General features: G+C 39.4%; 1 protein-coding gene across 2 annotated transcripts in view; it reads right to left on the reverse strand.

Moving 5' to 3' along the window:
- The window catches only part of RPAP2 (RNA polymerase II associated protein 2), an 89091-nt gene that overhangs the window by 33750 nt on the left and 37043 nt on the right, over nucleotides 1-18298 (reverse strand). For both annotated transcript variants that reach the window (XM_074221678.1, XM_074221679.1), the window contains one exon: nucleotides 11403-11471. In XM_074221678.1, coding sequence (XP_074077779.1) covers nucleotides 11403-11471 — 69 coding nt within the window. The remainder of the gene's footprint in view (nucleotides 1-11402; nucleotides 11472-18298) is intronic.

The following is an 18298-nucleotide window of genomic DNA, read 5'->3' on the forward strand; positions in this document are numbered from 1 at the left end:
GCCTTTTATCTCCTCACTCCACTAGCTTCTTCGATCTGACTTCTGACATCTTCACTTGAGTGAAATTATTCTCTCTAAAGTTACCAATGAATTCAGTGACCAAATTACTCTCTCTGATTGTGGTCACTAGTAACAGCTCTGCTAGCTCACAAAGATAATAACTTTAACTGGACCAATGCACAGGTGGACCAAGAGGGCATCAGTGCAGCTGTTTTTTCCCCCAGCCCTGCCAGCATCTGTCATGTTCCTTTTTTTAACTTTGTCAATCTGAAGGGGGTGAGGCACTACTTCAGAGGTTTCATTTGAATTTTTCTTATAATGATTCAGAGTATTTTTTCATTTTGGCTGTTAGATTAGATTTCTTCCTCTGAAAACTGCCTACCTTTGACCTGTTCTCAGTAAGAGAATGAGCTGCCCCACCTTGACATCAACACCGGTCTGACCTCTTCTCTTTTTTCACAATGACCATATTAGTGTATCCCTTCAATCTTCCCTAGATTACTCTCTCACACCACTTCCAGTCCATGGTACACACCCACTGATGCCAAAGTGACTCTTTAAGCACAGATCTGACCTGTTTCTTCCCTACTCAATTCCAATGACTTTCTCTTTTGAAGATCTTCACACGAGGTCCTAATCTTTCAAACCTTATTGGGCATTGTTAACCCCCCCCCCCCCCATGGTCTGGCTCCCCAGGAGCTCTCTGCTCCTCCTCTTTTACAGTTTGTCTCTCATCTCTGTGCATTTGCTCCAGTTGTCCCATTTTTGGAATGTACTTCCATGTTACCCCTGCTTCATAGAATCCCCCTTTTTTGAAAATAGAATTCAAACATCATCTCTAGCCCAAAGTCTTTCTAATCCATCCCCTCCCCCAACTGAAAGCATCCTTTCCCCCCAAACTATGGTGTGCTTAATTAGCAAAGATATTTGAAAGAAACACACTTTGTGTGTATGTATATATATTCTTATTCACTTTATATCTGTGATGTATTTACTTATGTACTTGTCTCCCCTAAGTAGAGAATGTTCATTTTCTTTGTTTCTTTGTATTTCTATTCCCAGAACCCACAATGTTTGCTGCTTATTAAGTAATATAAACGACCACTTAAAAACACTCCAAATCACTAAATAAGAAAAATGCAAATTAAAACCTCTCCAAAGTTTCATTTTTCTACCTTATGAATTAGTAAAGATGGCTAAGGGGAAGTCAAAGCTAGAAGGGAATTGGGGAAATTGTGGAACTGTGAATTAGTCCAACTGCTCTAATATCACTTGGAATTATGCAAGTGACTAAACTGTCCATATTCTCTGACCCAGCAACTGCAATCCTGGGCAGATTCCTCAGGGAGAACAAAGTAAAAAACCAAAAGTCCATTATATACTGAAATGTTCAGAATAGTAATCCCAGGAGGGAAAAATTATGCTTCAATCTGTACTCAGATTCCATCAGTTCATCATTGATCCAAGAAGTGAAGGATCTTCCTGGGATCACTGTATGGATCAGAAAACCTAGGCCAGCTCAGTCATTTACAAAACTGCAGTTATTGTGTACAATGTTCACTTCACTTTTGCATTAGTTCATAGAAGTCTTCCCAAGTTTTTCTGAAACCAATCTATTTACCATTTCTTACAGCACAACAGCATTACATCATGATCATATACCACATCTTGCTCTGCCATTCCCCATCTCATGGGCATCTCCTTAATTTCTGATTCTTTGCCACCACAAAAAGAGATGCTCTACATATTTTTATACATTATAGGTCCTTTTCCTTTTCCTTTGATCTCTGTGGGACACATACCTAATAGTGATATTGCTGGGTCAAAGAGCAGAATTCCAAATTGCTCTCCAGAATGATTCAATCAGTTCACAACAGTGCATTAGTGTCTCAATTTTTTCATATCCCAAACAACATTTACTATTTTCCTTTTTGGTCATGTTAGCTGATCTGAAAGTTGTGAGGTTGACCCCCAGAATTGTCTGAATTTGAATTTCTCTAACAGTTAGTAGTTTAGAATATTTTTCCATATGACCATTGATAGTTTTGATTTCTTTTGAAAACTGACCCTTCATATTGTCCTTTAACCACTTAATAACCAGTGACTCATATTTTTATAAATTTGACTGAGTTTTCTAAATTTGTTGCAAATCTTCCCCTTAATTTTCTGCTTGCTTTTGTTTTTTTGCAAGGCAAATGGGGTTAAGTGGCTTGCCCGAGGCCACACAGCTAGGTAATTATTAAGTGTCTGAGACCGGATTTGAACCCAGGTACTCCTGACTCCAGGGCCGGTGCTTTACCCACTACGCCACCTAGCCGCCCCACTGCTTTCCTTCTAACATTGTCTGCACTGGTTTTGTTTGAACAAAACTCTTTTAATTTAAGGTAATCAAAATTATCCATTTTAATTTTGGGGATCAGACTCTCAATCAATCTCTCATTTGGTCATAAATTCTTCCCTTATCCACAGACTGTCTGATACAATTTTCCATCCTCCCCTAATTTGCTCCTATCACTTTTTTTTGTCTATCTCACGTACTCATTTTGATGGTGTACAGTGTGAGATGTGATCTATGACTAATTTCTGCCAAACTGCTTTCCAGTTTTCCCTGCAGTTTTTGTCCAATATGGAGTTCTTGTCCCCAAAACTTGGATCTTTAGGTTATCAAACAGTAGACTGCTATGGTCATTTTCTAATGCTGTTTCAAAATATTTCTAGCATAATCTTGTTAGGAGAGTATCCCATCTGTGCATGTATATGCATACATTTATAGACTACTTGAGTTTATTAGTCAGTGCTTACAGATCAAAGTGAAGTAGTTTGGGGGAGAAGTCTGCATAAGTCACAGATGATGATCATGCTAGAAGAACTGTCCTCAACAAACTGGAATCTTGAATGAAAATTAAAAAAGAGATGACAGAGTGGGAATCTCTGCATTCTATTCTCAAGAGGAAAGTTAAAAATAATGGGTGGAGGGTGGCTAGGTGGCGTAGTGGATAAAGCACCGGCCCTGGAGTCAGGAGTACCTGGGTTCAAATCCGGTCTCAGACACTTAATAATTACCTAGCTGCGTGGCCTCGGGCAAGCCACTTAACCCCGTTTGCCTTACAAAAACCTAAAAAAAAAAAATAATGGGTGGAATGACTATCTGGTTATGAAGCCAGATCTTCTGGGCTGCCCCAGTGGATGCCCTACAGAGTTTTAAAGAACACTTTGTTGAGTCTATTTCAAAACCACTATCTAGAAAATTTAAAGATAAAAAACCAACTTAAGATAAAAGAAAAACTTTGATTGTAAGAGAGGCTGTTAGCCAAATCTACCAATATGTTTTCTTATAACAGATGGTTTATGCTCCAATAGTTTGTGTTCAATACATTAAAGTTTACCTATTAATAAGGAAGCAGGGATGCTTTCCACTGATATTTTTAATTATGAAAGAAACAACTTCTTTGTAACTCACTTTATGATGATAAACTGTAGTGATGTTTATTTAAAGGGTGGGCCTCATGTGACTTTAAAATTTTATATCTAAATCCTGTTTGTGGTGGGTCTTTAAAGAGAATTGACAGAGCAATATAATTTACACTATAAAGCAATATTACTCAGATTCATGGTATCAAATCTTTTTCCTCTGTGACCCTTACTCAGACACAATAAAGTTTCAACAATCAATCACTAGCATTTATTAAGTACTGAGGATGTACCTAGAACTTGGTCAGGTGCTGAGGATACAAGCCCTAAAGAGGGACAACCCCTGTTCTTAAGAAACTTACCTTCTCTAAGATAATGCAAAATAAAAAGAAGAGCTAATTAATATGCATACTATTCATATTTTTGTTTTTGTTTTTACAAGGCAATGGGTTTAAGTGACTTGCGTGAGGTCATGCAGCTAGGTAATTATTAAGTGTCTGAGACTGGTTTTGAACTCAGGTCCTCCCGACTCCTGGGCTGGTGCTCCATTCACTGAGCCACCTAGCTGCCCCCATTTCTCAAAATTGATGAAATTCATACATAACAATGGTTGTCACTGACTTTGAGGCTTATAGAAACAAGGCTTCTCATTCCACTTGCCTTCTTCTCCCCACCTATCAGGGAGCAGGTAGTGGCAGCAGCACTTCTGCTGAGCTGGCACATTTCTGGGCTACTACTGTGGGTGGGAGGTGTCCAGGCAGCCTCCAGGGCCGGGTTTGGCGCAGGCCTCCCTATTCCTACTCCAGGGAAAGAAGAATGATTGGAGAATTTCACTCTTCCTAAGAATTCATCATGATCTTCATGCAGATCAACTCCAAGGATGGGAGTTAATGTCTTACATTATTAACATTAAAGCCTTAGCCATTTAGGGCACAAAACAACTAGGTATGAAATAGATATATCTACCTAGCTAAATATAGATACAAATACCTATATATCTATTTTTTGATTCATAAATATATTATTTCACTAGTTGTTTCATGCTCTAAATATAAACACGCACATACATGCATATATCTATTATATATTTGGGCATAAAATATGTGCACATTTTGTATATATTCATGTATCAGATATATATTTATGAATATATATACACATGCACACAATACATATTAAATACCGACTGAGAGTACGTACATTATGGGAAGCATACAAGTTGTATGCTTCTATTTTAAAACCCACCTCAATTGTCAAATGGTCTGAAAATGAATATAAACAGCCATATTCAAAAAAAAGTGTAAATATGGCAACACCTGAAGAGTAAGGTTCAGAAAACTACCTCTGTGCACACATTTCTAAGGATTCAGCTAGTCCTCTCTCCCAAAGGGATGGGTCAGTGATAGCTTGGCTATCAGGGACCATGTCTTAGGCACATCCTTCCTTTTAGGTCTGCCTACTCTAGAGGGGTAATTCTCCAGAGTGCCTCTCTGTAGTAGCCGTTTATCTAAAGTGGCTGCACGTGGCCACTGAAGGCTTTTGTTTGATGACAACGGCCTTGTCAAACTTGTTTAATTACCGCTTCCCAAGGCTTTACGTGCTACTCCCTAAGCAGTGAAGGAAGCTCTAAAGCTTTTAGAGGGAATACACCATTGCACAGGCCTTGCCCAGGAAGGGGACCACAGTTCACTGGAACCAGCCAGTTCAAATAAACAAAATGGAAACAGACATCTCTAACAAACTATCTTGAAAGCTTTCCATTAGAGTCTATCAGGGGTATAAGCTGAGAATGGCAAATGTCCATGTTGGAGTGGTCCATATCTCTTCTTCCCTTTTAGTCTTTTGTTAGTAATGATGAATAGGTCTTTTTCTGCTTCATTTGATAACTAGAAATCCCCATGAAAAACTACTTACAAGTCTTTCTCTAAGAGCTTCCCTGACCCTTTCCCAGAATGTACAACTATCAGTAACCTACCAAAATTTAAGGGGGTGGACTATTGGCCTAGGTTCTCCAACTGAATTTGGGGAAAAAGAATGCATATATAAAGTAGAAACACCCCTTGATTTCTAGTTCTGCTGGTAATTTGTGTTTGTGATGCTTGGCCAATTCCAAATATATGAAACACTTTAGAGTAGACTTACAGCACATGTGTGAACTTCTATTTGGTCACTGTGCTTCCCCAAACCTCCCACAAAACCTATCCCTGACAGTGAGCTTCAGTCCCTCTCCCTAGGATTCCTCAGTGCAAGGTCAGCACCAGCTTTGCTCTCTAGGGGTTCTTGGGTTGGAAGTTCATAGCAGTGGATGAGGGGAAGAAGGGAGGGAGAGGTGAGAGAAAAAGCATGGGATAGGGGTAGCCAGGTGGTACGGTGGATAGAGCACCAGCCCTGGAGTCAGGAGGACCCAGGTCAAATCTGTCCTCAGATACCTGTTTGTATGACCTTGGACAAGTCACCTAAAGGTGACTTCTCCTCCAATACCTTGCAAAAAATAAAAAAAATATATTCTAAGGAATGTGATTGCTTTAAAGACTAAGACTCATTCAGTACCTACATTCTATACATGAAAAACCAGTCCATTTATGTTGAAAGATCCTCTAAAGTAACAACACAAAAACAAGCAGCTCCTACTCTCTGAGAACACATTCTACTGTGGGTGTGATAAAAGGAGAAAGCAGAAAATTTACTTTTATAAAGCAACTCAGAGCATTAAAATGAGAGAGAAAAACTCACTTTTGTAGATTCAATGTTTTGTTCCTGACCATCCCTATCCCCTTCCCTTGAAGCCCTGTGCAAGTAAGTGTGGACTCCCACATTGTAAATAAAGGCCTGGTGCAAAGGGAAGCTCCTGATGTTGAATGACACAACAGCTCAACAAAGTCAAGATCTTTGGTTTCCATGCTACAGGCCCACAACTGGCTCTCTAAGGGCTGTGTGCTTCCTCCAGGGAGATTTACAATGAGAAAAAGGCAGCAGGGAAACAAGCCCAGTTCACAAAACTACTCCACCAGCCCATCTAACTGACTGACTGACACTTTAAAGCCACCGATTAATGGGAAGACAAAGTGACTCTGGCTTCTTGAAGGCTACAATGGCAAAGCACAATTTTGGGGAGGGTCCTACTGGACTCAAACTGACTTCCAGGATGGGTCACGCACTAGCCTGCATCCTGTGGTCTGAACTGGTCTGGCTGAACTCAGAGGCCCATCACCCCATGGGATGGTCACCACAAGATGATGGGTCAAACAACTGATCATACTATTAGATATGGAGGTGGGGAAAGTGGACAGAATGTTAGAATTGGAGTCAGAAAGACCTGACTTCAGAACCTGAGTGACACCCTTCCTAGGAAGTGTGACCTGCCTGCCCCAGATTCCTCCTCTGTAAAATGGGATTGAAACTAGCACATAGATCTCAGGACAGTTGTGAAGATCAAAGCCGAAGGTGTTACAGATGTGTTGGCTGTATTCAGGGTTATGAGATGATGTCAAGTCTTTCATTCATGAAGAAGTCCATGACATCAGAGAGGTGATGACATGACAGGTACATGAATTGGATCTGAGGAGGGTGGTGCTTAGTCACTAGTCTCACTTTCTCCTCCTATCATCTGGTCCAGTAGCCAGATAGGAATCAGGATGATTGGAGATGGGCCTGAATGCAGGGCAATCAGGATTAAGTGACTTGCCGAAGATCACACAGCTAGGAAGTGACTGAGGCCAGATTTGAACTCAGGTCTTTGTGACTCCAGGCCTGGTGCTCTATCCACCATGCCACCCTATCCAAAGAGGTACACTTAAGAGCAGGCTACAACCCAGCCCATGGAGAGATTAGCATCACTGGTAACCAAGTCTAGAAAAAAGGCAGGCATTAGGCTCTTTTTCCAGAACACTGTCACATTGTTTCCATGAAAACTGGCTTCAAATTGCCACATTTTGAAGGGCAGAAGCTTTTCCAGGAATGCAATGTCTGCTGCTCAACATTCTTGATGACATGAATACTCAGATTAAGAACCCTTCCACTCTCAGACACAGGGGCCCATGCCCACCCCTATACCCTCATCTGTAAAATCCTATTGATCCAGCCTATTTGACCACTCTTATTTCACTTGACTCCATAGGTCACCTCCATCTCATAGTTGGTGCCTTAAATGGTCCCTGGATCTTTCTTCCTGCATGCCAACCCATGAATTCTCCTCTCTAACTTCTCTATTCCTGAGCACTGCAGGAGGAAAAACCATGAAATCGTGCTGCCTGTACCCATCCACATTTATGACATTCTTGAAGCCCAAATCTGACAATGAAAAACTACCTATTGCTTCTAGGATTCAATAACAGCCACAGGCACAGGTGGAATAAAGAGATGAAAATCAGAAGAGGGTAGAAACCCGATCCAAGGATTGGATGTGAGAGTGCGTGGTGAGGAAGGCGAGTTTAGGAGAGTGAGAAAAAGTTGCCTGAAGGGAAGGAGAAGAGGGGAGTGAAAGGGAATGAAGAGAGAGCCTGCTCAGGCTTGGGGAGATCTGAGCACACAGGGAAGCAGAGAAAGGCCTTTCACCTCAACCCTCCAATGAAATTGTTCTTTTGATTTGAATCCTCTTACATCTATTCCACTTACAGCTAAATGGTACAAAGCTAAAATGACTCAATCTTTTCTTAACTCTTTACAATCTGATTTTCAATCCCCAAAATTATACTTAGTCACCAGTCTCACTTCCTGCACCAATCATCTGGTCCAGTGGCCAGATAGGAATCGGGATGATTGGCAGAGAAAGTGAGACTGGTGACTAAGTAGAATTTTGAGGATGATTAGTATAATTACTATCTTCACATTGCTTTTGGCTTCCCCCTCTTCCTTCTTTTGTAGCTCATGACATGGCTTACTCTTTAGCACAGGAAGAGAGTCTTCCTCTGAAGCATGAGAGACCCCTGCCATTACCCTACTTCTCCAGCCTCTCTTTCTTGGTCTCCTTGTGGGCCCTCATCAACGATCTATCCTCGATCCTTCTGGCTTCTCTCTTCCCCTTCCTTCCCTACTTGGTCCCTTGGCTTTGATCACCACCTCTGTCCAGAACAGCAATTCCAGTTGCTTAGGGGACATTTCTGCTTGGATGCTTCATCAGCACCACAAAACCAACATGGCCCCAAAGCAAGATGAGCTTTCCCTTAAACTTGCTTTTCTCACTGACTTCTCTCATTCTGTCTCATTCTCTCTTTCCAGTTACCTTTGCATTATTCACAGCCTTCACCTGGCACTTCCTTCTCCCTTATTTGTCATCTCCAATCTCCAACAGGTGCCACATCGGGTGGATTACCTGTCTCCAGCCCCCCCCCCCACCCTTCTTTCTACTCTCAACACAACTGCCCTTGTCCAGTCTAGGCCTTTCCAACACTTGCCTGAACAATTGCAATAGCTTACTGATTGACATCCTTGTCTCCAGGATCTCTCCCTCTCCTTTCCATCCATATTAATAATCTTAAAGCACAGATCTCTGCTAGATACTCCCACTTCCCTTACCAAGTTATGTCATGTCATTTCATCATAAATTCACCTCCCAAATTCTTCCCAAGGTGTCCTTAATACCTTTACTACTATGGGTCCCTATCAAAATAATCCAACACATCTCTCCATTATGGCTCTTTTTTCCTTTAATCTGTCCTCCAAATAGCTTCCAGAATACGTTTTATGAATAGAGCTGGTCACACACATATATAAACAGATCTGTAGTTATGCACTGTGTAATTATGTGTGTGTGTGTGTGTGTGTGTAAAACATACCTGTATATGTGTGTATTTGTGCATGCATGCAAGATCTTGTACAGAGACTTCATATAGAGAGTGAGCTGGATCCAGTACCAAGGAGGAAGAGACAGGACTGGACTGCTCTTCGGAGTAAAGTTGTCCAAGACTTTTACTAACACAAAGTTCATCCTTTAAACACTAATATTCTAGATGATGCTACATGGTTACAAATCATGGAAAATAATAAACACTCAAGAATCAAAATGGTGGGTACAGTAAGTTATGGCATGTTATTTATGAGGACTTCCATGCTAGCAGTGGCTTAAGAGTAGCACCCAGAAGGTGTATTCAAATGGGCAAGTTACCTTCTCCATCTTTCATAGTGACAATCACAACTAATTTGTGCCAGTCCTCCCATAAAGTCACCAGTGATGAGTTGCATAAATGATATCTTAAGATGCTGAAAAACTCCAGCCTGGCCACTTGACATCAGCAGACCTTTGGGCCCACTGTTTCAACCAACTCTAAGACTTCCTAATTGTACAATTATTTAACTCACATCTCTCAAAAAGCTGCTATTTTTGTGAGCCAATAGTTCTTGAAATAAAGTTTTCCTACCCCTGTACTTAACTCTAAACTTAAAGAAAGATCACAGGACTTCTAAGATCTATTAAAGATTTCAATATGTTTTTTTTTATCACCTTTATTTTCTCTAATAAAATCAGATGCAATGGTTTGAAAGAGGAAAGGTGTACCAGAATCAAAAGACAACCAGGTTATTCTTAAAGAACATTCTTTCAATTACTGATTTTTAAGAAAGCAGGATTCTGAGATTGTTGGGTTTTTTTTTTTTTGACAGGGAAAAATACTATTTCTCCTTTAATGCCCTTAAATTAAGTACAGTTAAAATAGTGTCTGCATAGTCTTGATCATGAGACATCAGCAATGACAGGTGAGCAAAGACACTAATATTTTTTTAGTTACCAAAATATTCACAAATTTCATGAAATGTAAGAACTCTGAAAAATTCATAAGATCTCTTTCACAAATTACCAAGTCAACTGGAAGCCAAAATGGTAAAAATGAAAAGATTTGTTCTTATGGTTTATAAAAAATTTATATCAAGACCTTAAGTAAAGTTACTTTCCATGTTCTGATTTAATGAATCAGATGAGCAGTAGGTGGGCAGGGTGACCCAGACAGATGGCTCACTGAAGCCTGTTCTAATAATGCCCCTGGTACAGTCTTTCTTGGGACAGTAAAGCCAGAACAATGTCAGACTGAAGCAGGCTCAAGTTGCCCAGGACACTCCTTGGCTTGGGAATGGCTGCTAAGTACTCTTATGTCCTACAGGCTTCAGTGACCCAACGAGCCCCAGAGCAGCCGCAACAGCAGTATGGGAATAAATGGTCCCTGAAATAAGATTTTTGCAATTTTGTAATTCAAGCTGAAAAACACACAAAGATTACTTGATGGTTTTAACCCTATTGAAAGGCTCAGCCTAAGAACCCACCAGTGATTTCTTAAAAGGCGAATTCATGTTAAATGTTTTATGTGGGCTTATGTAGCAGGATTGTTTTTATTTCTTTTAAGAGCACTGAACTTTAAAATTTCATATTAACTGGGGAAAATAGGGTCCATGGGGAGTTGTTGTATGCTATTAATGATAAAATATGTGGAAGAGAGATGAAATCTTCTCAGCTAGGGGAGAATGTCAGAGATACTTAAACAATGAGATTTTGGGGATGATTTCTAAAATGTTTTCATTCAATACCAAATGTACATGGAAGGCTTTGCCTTTTAAGTTCCCAATTTCTCAAATTTTCTTAAGCGACTAACTGAAATGCCTTAGCTGCAAATTCTGCAGAAGGTTTTAAAAAATGCAAAAATAAAGTGATTAGGAACTATAAATATATATATATATGAAACATCATAAATATTTCTTATATATATATTATACGTAATATATATGTATATACTTATCTATATCTATAGCTATATAGACCCATCCACAGAAATCATAAATCACTTAAGAAAGTATTAATCTTCCCCCCATAGAGCAGGGTACAGAGAAAAGGAAGTTTGGAAAGTTAACTGATGGCATTTTCTTTTTAAATAAAAGTTGCCTGGCTTTTTGGACATCAATACTATAACATATACAAACACATATACATACATACATACATATGTATGCATTCACACACAACAGCTACAGAACATTATTTACAATTTAAAAACTGAACAGGTACTCACAATGACAGTAATACAATAGCAATTAAGGTCCATTCTGCTGGCTTGTGAATGATATTTTTATTTGTTAACCTGAAAAAAAGTAAGAGACAGGAAGATAAAAATCAAAGAATTTCGGAAATGGAAGGCACTACAGATACCATCTAGTTTACCCCTTCCCTTCACTTCCCCAACCCCCAAGCCGATTGTTCCTTCAGTTTTAGGTTAGAAGTTTCACCATCACAGAGTTGTCAGGCTATGAAGGTTCTTTCATTATTAGTCTTAATTTCCTTAAAATGCCATCAGAGCAGGACGAAGTGGAACAGAAAACAGTCCCTGATCATTCTGGACACTGCATCTATTTTTTCTTTTCAGGTTTTTGCAAGGCAATGGGGGTTAAGTGGCTTGCTCAAGGCCACACAGCTAGGTAATTATTAAGTGTCTGAGGCCAGATTCGAACTCAGGTACTCTTGACTCCAGGGCCGGTGCTCTATCTACTATGCCACCTAGCCACCCCAACACTGCATCTATTAATGCAATGTTAGCCCTGAAACTTTTTCAGGACTCATGTTATGACACTATTATTCCATACTGAGCCTTGAAGATAGGAGAACAGTGAATCTGTCAATGAAGTCTGGATTGTGAAAAAATTAACTCTCCACTATTTTCTGATGAAGTACTATTTATAGTGATATGAATAAAACAAAAGTTAGGTTTTATAAAGAAGGATGTGCTTGGTATTTGTAAAAGAAAAGGGTTTCTGGGCCTAGGATGTTATACAGTAGCAGACAGATGGTATACAAGAGGCAGGTAGTAGCGCCATAGTGCACAGAGCAGAGTCATCATCTAGCCTCAGATACTTACTAGCTGTGTGACCCTGGGCAAGTCACTTAACCTTATTTGCCTCAGTTTCCTCATCTGTAATATAAGCTGGAGAAGGAAATGGCAAACATGAGTCAGCCATGACAGAAAAAAATAAACAACAGAGAATGCAGTTTTCATCTGATAAAAAATCATTTCAAATAAAATAACCATCTTACTCTGTTTTCACACGAACAACAATACTAATGTTGGACAAAGATGGGAACCAGAATAGTGTGAAAAGTACATGGATATTTATCAAAATCATTTTAGTCCTCTCTTTAACTTTATTCACGACCCCTTTTATCGACATTAGAGATCAGAGAACCAATTGGCTGATTGCTGCCTCTTCGTCTAGCCCAGCCCCATCTTCCATGGAAGGGTACTTTCTCGAGGAAACAACATGGGCATCAGAAGTCCAAAGAGGCTTCAAAGAATGAAGACTAAAAAGACTGCTAAGACTGTAGTACTAAATTTTCATTCAAGAAAATGACATGAAAACCATCTAAAGTCAAGTTTCATCCTGAGTACTCTGCATTTGGAAAACCTTCCTCACCTACTTGAATTTCTGAGTTCCTTGAATTCTAAATAATCATTGCTCTGCGGATGCTCCAGCAGCTACTTTAGGGTAGATTACTGCTCTGGGAATCCTGCCAGGGAACTGGTCCAATATAAAGAAATTAAACATCTTGTTTGGGGTCATCTCGGAAACAATTATTAAGCAATTTGGTCCCTTGACTGAGGCCCAAAGTTCCAATTCTTTAATTGGCCACTTTACTACAAGCAGTTTGATTGTAAAATTAGGCATACACTCCTATGAACACAATATTCATAGTGCAGTCTAAAAACTGGAAACTCTAGTGTCTGAAAATGAGAATAAGACCCACTTTCACAGAGCTAGAAGGAACCACAAAGACCATCAAGATCAGGGTTTCCTGACCTTTTCCTCTTACAGTTCTTTTTTGGCAATTGGGCAGATCAGTGGCAGTGGACAGAACACTGGCCTTGGAGTCAGGAAGACTAGAGTTAAAATCTGACCTCAGACACTTGATTTTTTTTTTTTACAAGGCAATGGGGTTAAGTGGCTTGCCCAAGGCCACACAGCTAGGTTAATATTGAGTGTCTGAGGCCGCATTTGAACTCAGGTACTCCTGACTCCAGGGCCGGTGCTCTATCCACTGCACCACCTAGCCACCCCCAGACACTTGATTCTTACTAGCTGTGTGACCTTGGACAAGTCACTTCACCCTGATGGTCTTGCATCCAAAACCATCTCCAGGTGTTCTGATCTATATCTGACCACTGGACTCAGATGGCTCTGGAGGAGAAGGGTGGCTGATGACTTAGCACAGCTACCTCTCACTCAATTCATATGCTTGTCATGGCATCACTTCCTCGATGTTGTGATTTTCCTCAAAAATGAAGGACAAACATTCTTTCTGGTAAAAATCTGAGTAAGCCTAAAGATCCCTTCTCTGAATAATATTTTTAAATTAATAAAATAAAGCTGTAACTTTTCCAGTCCAAGTTTCCAGACCCCTAGGAATCATCTCAACAACTGAAGAGCTTCAGGGATGGGAACACTAACACTTGAAGCAGCTCATTCACTTAGGGATAACTCATTTTTCCTAATGATTGGCTTCAACCTGCCTCTCTCTAACTACTCTCCACTGCTCTAGAGCCAAGAAGAATGAAGCCTCTCTGCTTTTAAATACCTGAAGTTTTTTTTTCTTAGGCTAACCAAGCACTCAGTTCCTTCATCATCTGGGCTGCTCCCTTCTGAAGGCATTCCTGCTTATCAGTTTCTTTCCTAAAATAGTTTCTTAATGTGTGGGCAAGTAATTAAAAAGGAATTTTATTTGTATTTGTTAGAGGTGCTGCATTGACAGCAATTAAAAAAAAAGTACCCAGAGGTTTAAACAAGCAGAATAAATTACAAAAACAGATAAGCATTACTCCCTTTCTTTGTTCTTAAATGCCTCAAAAAGATATTTTGAAAAAATTTTAATGGACATGCAGAGGCATTTCACAGATGAGGAAATCAAAGTGATATATAGTCATTATGAAAAATTGCTCTAAATCATTACTGATTAGAGAAATTCAAATTAAAGCATTTCTGAGGTACCACCTTACAACTCTCAGACTGGCCAATATGACTAGAAAGGACAATGATCAATGTTGGAAGGATGTGGGAAATCTGGGGACACTAATGCATTGTTTTTGTTTTTTTGCAAGGCAATGGGGTTAAATGGCTTGCCCAAGGCCACACAGCTACATAATTAAGTGTCTGAGGCTGGATTTGAACTCAGGTACTCTTGACTCCAGGGCTGGTGCTTTATCCACTACACCACCTAGCCGCCCCTACACTAGTGCATTGTTGGCACAGCTCTAAATTCATCCAACCTTTCTGGAGAGCAATTTGGAATTACACCCAAAGGATAACAAAAATGTGCATACCCTTTGATCCGTCAATACCACTACTGGGTCTATACCCTAAAGAGATGATGAAAAAGGGCAAAAACATCATTTATACAAAAAATATTCATAGCAGCCCTGTTTGTGATAGCAAAGAATGGGAAATTGAGTGAATGTCCATCAATTGAGGAATGGCTTAACAAACTGTGGTATAAGTATGTCATGGAACACTATTCTATTAGAAACCAGGAGGGATGGGAATTCAGAGAGGCTTGGAAGGATTTTCATGAACTGATGCTGAGCAAGATAAGCAGAACCAGAACAACGTTGTATACCCTAACAGCAACATGGGGGTGATGATCAGCCCTGATCGACTTGCTCATTTCATCAGTGCAACAATCAGGGACAATTTGGGGCCATACTATCTGTATCCAGAGAAAGAACTGTGAAATTTAAACAAAGACCAAAGACTATTACCTTTAATTTTTTTTAAAAAAAGTATCTTATTATATAATTTTGCTGTCTCTTATATTTTATTTTTTCCTTAAGGATATGATTTCTCTCTCAACACATTCAATTTTGATCAATGTATACCATGGAAACAAAGACTATCAGACTGCCTTCTTTGGGGGGGTGGGGGAAAAACTGTAAAATTAAAAAAAAAAAGAATAAAAACTGGCAGGACAGGGGAGAGTAAACTTCCTACCTGACTAGTAACATCACAAGAATAAAATTTAAAAACAAAAAAACAAAAAAAAACAAAAAATTCAAAATACAAAATATCTAAATTAAAAAAATAATTTAAGATTATATAAATGTTCAAGTTGCAGCATTTTTCAAGGGCAGTGGCAAACTGCTTAACTTTTCCTCTACTATACCAATAATAAACTTGATGGTTGTTAAATGACTAGATTAGTTATATTCTTATCATTCAATAAATGAAGTGTAGAATTTGGATAGCTGAAAAGTACAAATTACTGTCAGCTCCCAATTATATTTGCTAAGAACATCTTTAAAAAAAAAAAAACCTAAATGCTTTTTGTCCTAAAAGCAAACAGAATTAGAAAAATGCCTTGATGAATCCTAATGTCAGCAACAAACATTACTAAGAACCTTCTGATGGAAACACTATGACAGGTAAATCACATGTGAAATTCCAGTTAATCTACTGTTTCAAATCTAGTGGAAAAGACAGGTCAACCCACTGGGGAAAAGGCTCTTCAAAGAACACAGAAAGCAGCTTCAGGCTTATGCTTTACAAGGTCTCTCTATTGATCTGAGCTCAGAATCAATCGTTCTTGTACTCAAATGGAGAAATAGGGTTACTGGTGTCAGTTAGCTCTTCCTCAGTGCCAGTATTGATTGGCAAGGTCTCAACACTAGTCATTGGTATCAATCTGTTACTTGTAAAGGAGTCAGCCTAGGAAACAGATACAAAGATCTATGGCAGGGCTGACTTTCAGGAGATGAGTCTTCCCAAAGTTAGTAATAAGGCTAGATCCAGCACAATTTTCTAAAAGAATGAGTATTTTAAACAATTTTGACTAAATTCCCAGGTAAATAATCCTTTGTAAAAAACAATCAAGGCAATCATTTTTAGACACAAACTGATATAGTTTACATGGCCTCTGAAGAAAAATTTCCAAAAAACATTTAAATAGGTTAGTTCCTGGTAAGACACTGTTGACTCATTTTTTACCCTTTTACCCAAATTAAATAATTTGCAACTCAAATGAAGGGACTGATCTGTTAGAAAAGGAAGTAAAAGTCTGTTTTCTTATATACTGAAAGCATGCCAGAGGAGGTTCGGGAGTAGGAGAGGAGGAGGAGGAGAGGTCTATTTCCAAATCTAAATCAAGACTTGATTAGTTACAATGATGTCTCAGTGACAACCTTTTATTAAATGTTGTTGGGAACCTGAAAAGGGGCACAGAATCAGAAGTCACTTCCTAGGGCACACACCATAGACCATTTGGTTAAAACAACCCTTACATCTGAAGACAACCATTCTATTATCACTTTTGCTTTTTCTCAACCAAAGATATTTATTAGAATATAAGCATTATAGCTTAAAAAATTATCTCCTAAAAGAAAAACAGGGTGCCAGTTTAAAACAAGAATTCAAATGAAACAATTTTCTATTTCCTCCTATTTTCTCCTGTCATCCAAAGCCATTTGCTCTGGGAATGCAGGCCCACTTTGACCATATGCTTTTTCTTCATACCTGTCCCTGTGGAATTGTGCATGCAATGGCCACAACTCTGCTTATGGGCTCGTGGTGCTCACCATGTCTGACAGCTCACTATGTGTTGGATTCGGGCCTATCAACATGGAGCTCAGATCAGCTGAAAACATAAGTTTCATTTTGACTCTAATTTTGCCAAGATTTACAACTAGTCCAGTTGGTTTCAACTGGAAGAATCTGATCTTCTCCTGGAAGCCTCTTTAAACGGAGTCAGATATGTAGACTGGAGCACATCAACCTCAACACCACCATTTTCTCCATCGATTTAGGTGTATTCCAAGTGTGAATATTTAAAGAAACAGGGATAACTCATTGATTGTTACTGGCACACTGATGAGGCTACCAAATTGCCCTGAGCACAGCAGGAGTCACTGATCCCAAGAGCTCTTTATCTGGAGGATGTGAATGAGCATTTATAATTCTGTGCGGCTCAGTGCAGGGAGCCTGAGGCTTGGAGGCAGGAGGTTGTGCTTTCAAATCCAGTGACCCTGGGCAAGTCAGCCTCAGTTTTCCTCATTTATAAAATGGGGCAAGAGCACCTTCCTCAGGGTTACTGTGAGGACCAAATAAGAGTATATATTCATACACACACAAAATGCTTTGAAAACCTATAAAATTTGAGTTATTATAGCACTACACTTCATTATTGTATGTGTTAAACTTATCTCCCTAATTAGAATGTAACCTTGAGAATAAGAAGCATATTTTGAACTTTTAAAAAATATTTCTTTCCATCCCAGTCCTCAATAGTGTTTAAGATGTGTTGACTAAAACCAGAGATTTTATAGCTCAAGGCCTGCATGTCAACTTTTTTTCTTGGTTTCATGATACTCCATGATGAAACTGACCAAAACTGAATGTATCAGGAAAACAGAAATAAATCCAGCCCAATTTCAGTGTTAGAATTGGAAGAATGTTAAAGGACACAGTTCAACTACAACCTAGACAGGAATATGCTAGAACCTATTCAGCAAGAGGTCATCTGGGGAAGGAAAGAAAGAAAAAAGGTAGGAAGGAAGAAAAGAAGAAAGGAAGAAAGGAAGGGAGGGAGGGAGGAAGAAAAGGTTTTCCCATGAGAAGAAACCCATTCTTTCAAACCAAATTTGCAGACCTGGAAGGGATTGCAATGTCCTCTCTTTACATAATAAGGCTTGAGTGGATGGAGAGCTTCATCTTTCTGAGGAGATGAAGGCAACAGAGTCTAGAAGAAAAATTGAAATGCCAGGCTAGGACTACGGAGTTGGGGCTCTTACTTGAGACCCTACGAGGCGATGGCCGTCACTAAAGGGACTGGAAGAGCCCTCGGTCACTGTGCTGATTTGTTTTTCTTGAGTACAGTTATTTGTTACAAGGAAGGGCTTCCCTGAGGCAGAGCAAATGTAGGGGAGTAAAAGCTGGC

Source organism: Macrotis lagotis, chromosome 2, assembly GCF_037893015.1.
Source record: "Macrotis lagotis isolate mMagLag1 chromosome 2, bilby.v1.9.chrom.fasta, whole genome shotgun sequence".
Classification (NCBI taxonomy): domain Eukaryota; kingdom Metazoa; phylum Chordata; class Mammalia; order Peramelemorphia; family Peramelidae; genus Macrotis; species Macrotis lagotis.